The sequence below is a fragment of the Erinaceus europaeus genome, chromosome 8, assembly GCF_950295315.1.
Source record: "Erinaceus europaeus chromosome 8, mEriEur2.1, whole genome shotgun sequence".
NCBI classification, from domain to species: domain Eukaryota; kingdom Metazoa; phylum Chordata; class Mammalia; order Eulipotyphla; family Erinaceidae; genus Erinaceus; species Erinaceus europaeus.
In genome coordinates, this window is record NC_080169.1 from 18,568,094 (window position 1) to 18,577,542 (window position 9,449).

Consider the following 9,449-nt stretch of genomic DNA (forward strand, 5'->3'; position numbering starts at 1 on the left):
AAACTCAGGTCATGGAGTATACATGATTACATGAGGTGGGGAAAGAGTATGTCCAGATCAGGTGGTTAGGTTTGGTCATGTGGAGGAGACATTCCTTCGAATGAGAAGTCTTCAGAGTTTCTTTCCTTTTACTAGGTCTCTTGGCCCAAACTCAGCCTGTGGACTTCCCATGTGACTTAGCTTTTGAACTTGCAGACATAGGGTAATGCTGAATCACAGTTATAATCTTTCCACTTCTTAAATCCTGGAGAGACAGAAGAGTTTGTGTAAATGGGGCTAGGAGAGACTATGAACCCAGTGGAAAGGTGTCCCAGACTCTAGACTTGCATTCAAAACCCTCTTCTTCCTATCTTTATAGTGACCCTGTAGGCTAACGAGGCTCTTCTAACTAGGACAGAAGAAGAAGAGACAGAAGAAGACAAGCAAAACTTGCCTATGTCCCAGATGTAGATTTTTTTCTTTTTTCTGTACATTGGGTTCAGAAATGTGGGATAAAATAGTGGGAAAAAAATGGCTGAAGGTTGCCCCTCTGCTTTTTACCTGAGTTTCGTGTTAAGGTCCCACAGAAGGAGTTTGAAGTGGTGGGAGGAGTTTTTTCCCAAGCATTGTAATTTGTAAAATCATTATTACTCCATTTCCATCCAGATAAATTGGATTCTTGACCCTAGCAGATAGAAGATAGAGTCTGGTGAAACTGAACCATTCTTATAGTCATTTCCTGTCCTCTCTGAACCACTGATCTTCTCCTAGTCATCATAGTTTTTTTTTTTCTTTTTATGCTCTTAGCAATAAAGCCCCTGCATTGGGAAACACTCTATAATTCTTAGTTCTTCTTGAAAAATTTCAAAGCCCAAATTTGCTCTCTCTCTCACTCACTCACTACACACACACACACACACACACACACACACACACACAATGGGACTACTTAGATTAACATGTTTCTGGATGAACAATTGCTGGTTTATTTGTGGTGATCCTCTGAATCTATGGAGAAAAGATGCATCATCTCTTCATGGACAATTTCCTCAGCAAATGAGTAAGAACTTTGTGAAGCACACAAGGCCTCCAGTCTGGACTGTGTAAAAAACTCAAACATTTTTAAGTTTGACTCAAGATAAGTCAAACATACACACATCAAATTTCTCCTCTGGTCTTAACTAATCCTCCTACACCAAATACACACTAGATCTCTGAAGTTGAACACTATCTGGAATATTTCCTGTGCAGGCATTAGGGACAAATGTATCTAGTAGTTACTGAGTATCGGGAAGTTACAGAGAATGAAAGATATAACACACCTCTGAGTTGTCATGCAGTCCCATCCAGAAGTAACTGTAACTGTTGGCACTGCTCTTTATCAGGGTGGCCACAAAGGTGGCCTCAAACCCATTGAGCACAGATACCAGGTGTCCTGAGGGCTGCTTCTGACAGTTCAGCTGTGTGAGAAATGGAGGTGCAGAGATTAATATTGATTCAGAAAGGGCATGACAGATGGAGGTGAGAAGGGGTTATATGCAAAGGATGATTGCACTTACTCAGTTCCTGGGGTTATCCCAGGAACTCCAGGACATGGAAACTGTCCCCTACACTCACCTCTTCCCGGGTCTCTAATCCAGAGCTCATTAAAACAATTCCTTAGAAGCCCAGGTTCTCACCTCTGCCTCCATCCAGGATTTTGGTGTCAGAAACAAAGCATAGCAATGTGAAGCATAAAGCTTGGAGCCTGTAGGACAGTTGATCCGTGGGGAGGACTGTTCCTTCTGGGACTCATCACCTGTAGTTGAAACAGTAAGTGGAGTGATAACATTAGAGGGAGATAATGGGCCAGGGTGAGAGAGGCACCTTGAAGAATGTTTGTGAATTCAGGGCTTGGGAAATGACAGTAAGTGTCATTTAATAAATGAAATGTCACCTTCAACTTTACCACACTTTTAAATAAAGGCATATGTCATCAGCTTAAGAGCATGTTTTTTCTCAAGAAAACTGCCTGTGTTTCAAGATTCAATGGCCACCATCCCTTCCTTCAGAATGACTAGGAATGGGAGGCTGTGAAGTGGATTGTCAACCGTGGAATTAAATAACTTCCCCCGTTTTGAGCAACCTCTAAGTTAGTAGGGGCAGAGTGAAAATGTGAAAGGCCAGTAATGAGATATGAGGAAAGAGAAAATTTAAATTTCCTACTGTCATTCCAGAGAGGGGGAAGAGTTGGGCTTTTCAACAAAGTTTGAAAGAAGAAAATTTCCCTTCACTTAATCGGTCCCATATCCAGACTTTTTATTTTCTTCCTTCCAAGGAAGAAAATAAAAAGTCTACCTAGCTCTTAACATTACAAACAATCCAGTATGAGAGGCAGAGACATCTCACCTTGGGTGTGACACAGGAACATCAGGCAGGAGAGGAACACCCAGGACACAATGGGGAAGGCCATCATCGTGTCTGTAACTGATGAGGTAATCAGAGATAATGGAGAAGTGGGGACAGGAAAGGGCTTACAGACGCAAGAGGTCTACTGCTTCTTTGCCATTGCCTAGTTTGCTAGGAATAAACTGATCTTCTTGACATCTATCCCCTTCTACAGTCTTGAAAAAGATTGAAAACTCGGTACACACCAATAGCCTGGACACCTCATATGCTGGCCTTGGCTGAGTCTCAGAATACCCATGCCTTCTGAGGGCTGGGAGTCTTCTATACCTCTCCCCAACATGTAAGATAGAACCACTGTCATGAGTCTCCTCTCTCAAATTCCACTTACCTGTCATGCAAGGATCTGTGAAGTTCTGTCAGATCTGTAGAGGGGACTTTTATAAGTAGATGGGTGGGAGGGGCATTGAAATGAATAAGGGCTATTTAACCAGTATAAGAGTCATGGGGCATTCTTGTCTTGGCTCAAGGAGATTAGGAGCCATTTCTATGTAAAGCCTGAGAATTGCTGCAGATGTTAGCCATTTTCTAGTTAGCAGAGCAAACTTCCCCTGGGAATATGTCAAGTCTGTACTGCCTGTGTGGTTTTCTTGGCAGGGAATCTTGACACAAAATGTGATATTAAGTATTTACAGGAATTTGTTAGAACACTTTAAAAATTTTTCATTTTCTGTTAAAATTAACAAATAGTGAAAGATAATAAGACACAAGTGTAGTAACATTAAGTATTTCAGAGAAGTGAGGATACTGATTGTACTGGAGAGAAGAATAGCAGTGGTGGGTGGTGGTTGTCCTTAGCCATGACATTTCGAAGAAATTCAGAGTCATTTGACAAGGAGAATAAAGATAAGGAAAAACTTTCCTTGCCATACCTTGGAGAGGTGGTGATTCCACAAAGGGTAATGACAATCATCAGAGAAAGTCGCAATTAAGTCAATCAAACCGTAAGGATAACTGCTGTTGAGTAATTCCATAAGGGAGAAAGATGTGGGGGGAGTGATAGCTCCTAGAAGGGTCTGGTTTAAAGTGGAGATATGATGCTATTTTGCATGAAAGACAGAACTGGACTGTTCAAGGTGCCTAATGTGCCAGACTGCTGACAATCCCCCTTGTGAGATGACTGTAGAATGAAAGTAATTTCTAGTACACTCTTTTTAAAATTTTTATTTATTTATTACATTGAAATATTGACAAGACCATAAGATAAGAGGGGTACAATTTCACACAGTTCCTACCACCAGAACTCTGTATCCCATCCCATCCCTTGAAAGCTTTCCTATTCTTTATCCCTCTGGGATTATGGTAGCATCTGGAACCTGGTGGCTGAAAAAGGAATTAAAGTATAAAACAGAGCAAATTGCTGGCTAATCATGAACCTAAATTCTGGAATATTGCAGATCAAGATTTGGGGTCTCCATTTTGGAAAAAGCTAGGAGGTATATTCCAAGGAGCCCATTGACTTTTACTATTTTTTTTTGCCTGAGTCTGACAGTTAATATGCAGATGGACCCAAGGTATTCTCTGGGGGAGGTGGTGTCATAGTTGGAAAAAGGATTAGAAAGATGGATCAGGAAAGAGAATAACTTTCAAATATGGGAAAAGTGTTTAAATATTGTTAACTGTAAACCCCATCAGTTTGATCTGGGGCCCATATTCAGAACAGGAGCCTATGTAACCTGTGCATGAGCTCACATTCTGTGGTCATGGCTAGGAACATTCTAGGCTGCACTAACCTCCCTTCGGAGAATGGAACAGTCCCTACCATTGTTGATCCACATTGAGGGCAAGGTCCTATAGGGTCCAAAAAGGGGTCCACTATGTTGTTCCTGTTGGTGATGACAGGTAGATCCATACTCCCAGTCTGTCTCTATCTTTCCCTACTGGGGCAGGGCTCTGGAGAGATGAGGTTCCAGGGTACATTGGTGAGGTCATCTATCCAGGGGAGTCATGGTAACATCTGCAACTTATTATTTGAAACATGTATTCCTTTACATCCTCCTTTCTTGTGGGACTAGGTTCAGTAGTTCTTGTAAGGTGGGGTTGATTGTGGCAAATTCCTTTAGTTCTTGAATATTTGAGGAAACCTTTATTTCTCCCTCATATTTGAAGGATAATTTTGCAGGATAGAATATTAGTGGCTGAAATTCCCTCTTTTTTAGAACTTTAAATATGTCATTCCACCCTTTCCTTGCCTCTAGAGTTTGTGAAAAGAAATCTGATGAAAGTCTTATATCTCTGCCTTTGTATGTAACTTATTTCGTTTCTCTACAAGCCAGCAAAATTTTTCCTCGTCATTGACTTTTGATAGTTTTATAATAATGTGCCTTGGCGTTGGTCTTTTTGTATTTATAAATCCGGGTGATCGTTCTGCCTCTTGAATAAGAGTGTTCTGAGGGCTTCCTAAGTAAGGTAAATTCTCAGCTAAAATTGCTCTGAAAATGGACTCTGGGCCTTTGGCCCTGTACTTCTCCTCAGATACCTATCACTCTTCTATTCAATCTTTTGATAGAGTCTGCAATTTCACAGAGAGTTGCTTCAGTCTTTCTGAACCATTCCTCTCTCTCATCTTTGAATTGGAAGAGTGGGTTGGCCATATCTTCTAGATTGGAGATTATTTCTTCTGAATGTGTGAGTCTACTTCCTAAGCTTTCTACCTGGGCATGGACTGCATAGAGTGTCTTTTACTCCCTGGAGTTCTGTTTGAAATTTTTTCTTTCATGCTTCCTAACTGCTTAGTGAGTTCTGACTGAAGTTCGTTCAAGATTTGAAGATTCTTAGTGAACTGCCCCTGCAGCTACAGACAGACTATGACCCACATAGTCAACGACTGCCACCTCTCCAGATTCAAAGGAGGTCTCGAAACTTTACATCAGGCTCAACCTGATGCTGTTGACTGGCTACGGAAGAAGGGCAAACACTAGAAGAAGAAGTGAACTCTGTTATAAGTTCCTCTCTTGTGTGTTTTAATTCTTGGAGAGTCCTCATAATGAGCTTTCTGTACTCTGTTTCTGAAAGTCTCTCAAAATCTGTAATTCCTTGGATTTCCTGTTTCATTTCTGTCTGACTGATATGGCATGGTTGGCTGTTCTGTTTCTCTGCTTGTGCATATTTTTGTGATGGTTATTGATATTAGCAGGTTATGGTATTATGATCTCTAGTTTTCTTTTGTTTGTATGGCCTGCAGCAGATGGGATGGGGTGGGAGGAGGTGATTACTTTGGGCTGTCTTGGGGTCACAAATGCCCTGTTTTATGTTGTGCCCTTGCCTTAAGTTCGGAAGGCTAACACCCCTCACCCCCCACACCCCCGAGCTAAAATAAAGATTGAGAGGTTTTAAGCCCCTGTCTCTTTTCTTCCAGCACTAGGAACAATGTTACTTGCTTGTTGCGATTAAAGTGAAATCACCAAAATGGCGCAGCTCAGTGCCCACACCATCTGGAGCTCTGATTTGACTTTGCTGTTTGTTCTGCAACCCATGCCCTGTTTCGTCCCAACCACACTCGAGCACCCATCTGAGGCTGTGGATCTTTCAGCTGTAGATTATGGCTTCAGTTGGGTCTTTTGTTGTTTTAGGGGGAGAGGCAATTTGACCTCTCTGTCCTATCCAGCAACAACGACATCAGTAACAACAATAATAACTACAACAATAAAAACAAGGGCAACAAAAGGGAATGAATGAATGAATAAATATTTTTAAAAAGAAAAAAATTGTAAAAAATAATAATCTCTACACTCACCATAATAAATTTAAGAGTACTGTTTGAGACATCATGGGATACCCTGAGACTGGTTATAGTGCATAACCAGAGACCTGGCCTGGGGAAATTTGTGAGCAAAAGACTTCATACATCTACTATCCAAATCTACCATGAGCTGGAAAGGCTCACTTGTCCTGATAAACTGGCTCACAGGTAAACTTCTCTACAGGGTCTTAAGTCAAATTGAGCAGAGAAAAGACTCACTTCATTTCCTTTCCCACCCATTTTCTTCATAGTTTCTATCTATGAAATTGAAATGCACAAGACAGTTACAGAATAAAATTTGTATTATTGTTCTTTGAAACAACAAGCTCTGAATATACAGAAGACAGAAATGACAGAGAGGAAACGAAAGGTCAGAATGAGGTTAGTCATGGTGGGTTTATGGAGAAAAACAGTCTCTATAAGTATGGGTCTTCAAATTTAGTTATTTGTCCATGATGAAGTGCAGAGCCAAATCAGGTTGTTAACTGGCCATTGACCTAGTTCATGAACTTGCAGACATAGGGTAATTCCAGATTACATCCAAAATCTTTCCATTTCTGAAACCCTAGAAAGAGAGAAAAGAGCTCATGTGAATACAACTGTTAGCTGCTGGCCTAATGGTGAGCTATGACAGCCTCTAACTCCAGTTGAAACCTCTTCCTCAACATCACCAGTGTCCTATTTCAGGAGAAGAAAACACAAAGAAAGGAAAAATACAAAGGGATTGGGAAGATAAGCAATACTGCATTTCTCAGCTCAGGAGAATCTCCTACAAGTTTGACTCAGAAAAAGGACTTTGAGGGTGTGGAATAGTATAGCCAGAAGGTGATTTCTTTATTTCTTACCTGAATTTTGTGTCAAACTTCCACAGTAGCCAGGATAAGGATAGCTAGGAGGGATTTTCTCCCAAGCATGATGATTCAGCACCTCAGTGCTGCTCCATGCCCACCCAAGTCCATTGGGTTGATAACCCTGTGAGGATACAGAATGTAGTTGTGTCAAGAGAAATGACCCCATTCCAGATCCTTGACTCCTTCTCAAATACCATTTATTTTGGCATGAATTTGGTATACATCAGAGCTGTCCTCTGGGAATTTTTAAAAATAATTTCTATTTCTCTTGAAAAATTTCAACTATAAAAGTCATAAAGACCAATAAGACCACTCATAATGGCATGATACAGACCAAATAGCAACTGGAATTACATTTGTGATTACCTTTTGAGTCTCTAAGTCTGTTCTGTAAGGAGAAACAATTCTTTTTTTTTAATAATGTTTTTAAAATTTTTTTAGTATTTATTTATTCTTTTTTTTGTTGCCCTTGTTTTATTGTTGTAGTTATTATTGTTGTTATTGATGTCATTGTTGTTGGATAGGACAGAGAGAAATGGAGAGAGGAGGGGAAGACAGAGAGGGGGAGAGAAAGATAGACACCTGCAGACCTACTTCACTGCCTGTGAAGCGACTCCCCTGCAGGTGGGAAGCAGGGGGCTCAAACCTGGATCCTTACCCCAGTCCTTGTGCTTTGCACCACATGCGCTTAACCCACTGCGCTACCACCCGACTCCCTGGGGAGAAACAATTCTTACTTTGATTTAGAGTTGATTTAGCACATTGTGTCAAATTCTACAAAGCCAAGAGAACTGATTTACAAGAATTTCTGTGTGGATTGTGTTAACGTTTTAGAAGAGGCAGAGTGACTTAGTTGCAGAAGAGGGGCCTCCACAGAATTTAGCTCTTGTTCTTACTTTAGCTCACTTATGTTTTCCCCATTACCTGCCTCCCTCCCACCTACATCTTGGGATCCAGATCTATCCAAGGTATGTCATACAGATGGAGAGTAGATTAGATAAAAATGGCACCTATGACACTTTGAAATTTAATGAGTAGAAGATCAGGGCACACCTCATCTGTGCTGAGCAGTGGCACACCTGGTTAAGCATACATGTTATAATGCACAAGCACCCAGCATCTAGCCCCAGATCCCACCTGTGGGGGATGAGAACAAGCTTCGAAAGTGGTGAAATAGTACTGCAGGTGTCTCTGTCTCCCTCTATCACCCATCAATTTCTCCCTGTCCTATCAGACTAATAAATATATATGTATTCATTGAAAGTTAATTATATTAAGAAGCAAATGTAACACTTCAAAAAAAAATGGAGATGAAATCATACCTCTGTAGGGTCATGAAGCCCGATCCAGATGTAGGAGAAACTACTCAAATTGTTTTTGATCAGAGAGGCCACAAAGGATCCTTCAGACCTACTGAGAATAGACACAAGATGTCCTGCAGGTCGCTTCTGACAGTTTATCTGTTTGGGAAGGGAGATATAAAAAGTTTAAGGAAAAAACAAAACAAACTTAAATTAAATTAAAGTTTAAGGAGGAGCCAGGCAGTGGTGCACCTGATTGAGCACACCTGTTACAATGCACAAGGACCTGGGTTCATACCCCTGTTCCCCACCTCTGTGGGGAAATCTTCATGAGTGTTAAAGAAGGACTGCATCTCTCTCTCTCTCTCTCCCTTCCCTCAGTATCTCCTGTGCCCTCTCAATTTCCATTTCTATCCAATAATAGGTAAATAAATATATTAGAAATATTAAGAAAAAAAGTTTCAGGAGACACTGGGATGAAAGCACAGCAGAAGGAGGGGAAGAGAGACATGTGAATAAGGAAGATAAGAGTGATTCATTTCTTCCTCAAGACACCCCATAGAATGGAGCTACCCCCCCCCCATGTGCCCAGTGAAATATCCCACGAAACACCTGCTGGTCAGTATAGCTACTCACCTCTGCGTCCATCCAACATCTGGGCGTCAGGTACAAAGCATAGCAGTGGGAGGCATAGGCCACTGAGCCCTGAGGACAGCTGAGCCGGGGAGAGGACTCTTGGGAGTCTTCACCTGAGATGGGATACAGAGGAGAGATGAAATGAAAGAAAGAGTGGGAATGGGTATGGCTAGTGCTTGGCAAGCAGCAAAAGATACAAAATCCCAGCTGAAGCCTTTACCTTTTTCTAAACTTTCAGGATTATTGATATTTGACTTAACACTGCCATCTCTTTTAGCTTTTCCCATCTTTCTTTCTTTCTATTTATTTATTTTTATTTAAAATAATTCCTCTTCAATATTCAAGATTGCTTGTTAGGGCTTAAGTCATTTTTCTCCTTGTCTCATTGATTTTACACACTAATCTGTCGTTTTTTGCCAGGCTGGCTTTGCGGGTGGGAGACAGAGACGACCAGAGACTCATGGCTGAGCTGAGAACGCAGTTCAATCTTTATTC

The 9,449-nt window shown here is 41.1% G+C and overlaps 2 protein-coding genes across 2 annotated transcripts; both read right to left on the reverse strand.

Moving 5' to 3' along the window:
• On the reverse strand, positions 1-2,529 carry LOC103122123 (regenerating islet-derived protein 3-gamma-like). Its single transcript, XM_007532719.2, has 5 exons — positions 2,368-2,529; positions 1,659-1,777; positions 1,302-1,439; positions 541-664; positions 1-244 (listed from the first exon to the last, which is right to left on the reverse strand). The coding sequence occupies exons 1-5, from the start codon at positions 2,432-2,434 to the stop codon at positions 177-179; spliced, it is 516 nt and encodes a 171-aa protein (XP_007532781.2). The 5' UTR covers positions 2,435-2,529; the 3' UTR covers positions 1-176.
• Positions 2,530-6,488: 3,959 nt separating this feature from the next.
• Positions 6,489-9,064, reverse strand: LOC103122131 (regenerating islet-derived protein 3-gamma-like). Its single transcript, XM_016192071.2, has 4 exons — positions 8,955-9,064; positions 8,340-8,477; positions 7,012-7,138; positions 6,489-6,731 (listed from the first exon to the last, which is right to left on the reverse strand). Exons 1-4 carry the CDS (start codon positions 8,964-8,966, stop codon positions 6,664-6,666), a joined length of 345 nt encoding a protein of 114 aa, XP_016047557.2. The 5' UTR covers positions 8,967-9,064; the 3' UTR covers positions 6,489-6,663.
• Between the last annotated feature and the right edge of the window lie 385 nt (positions 9,065-9,449).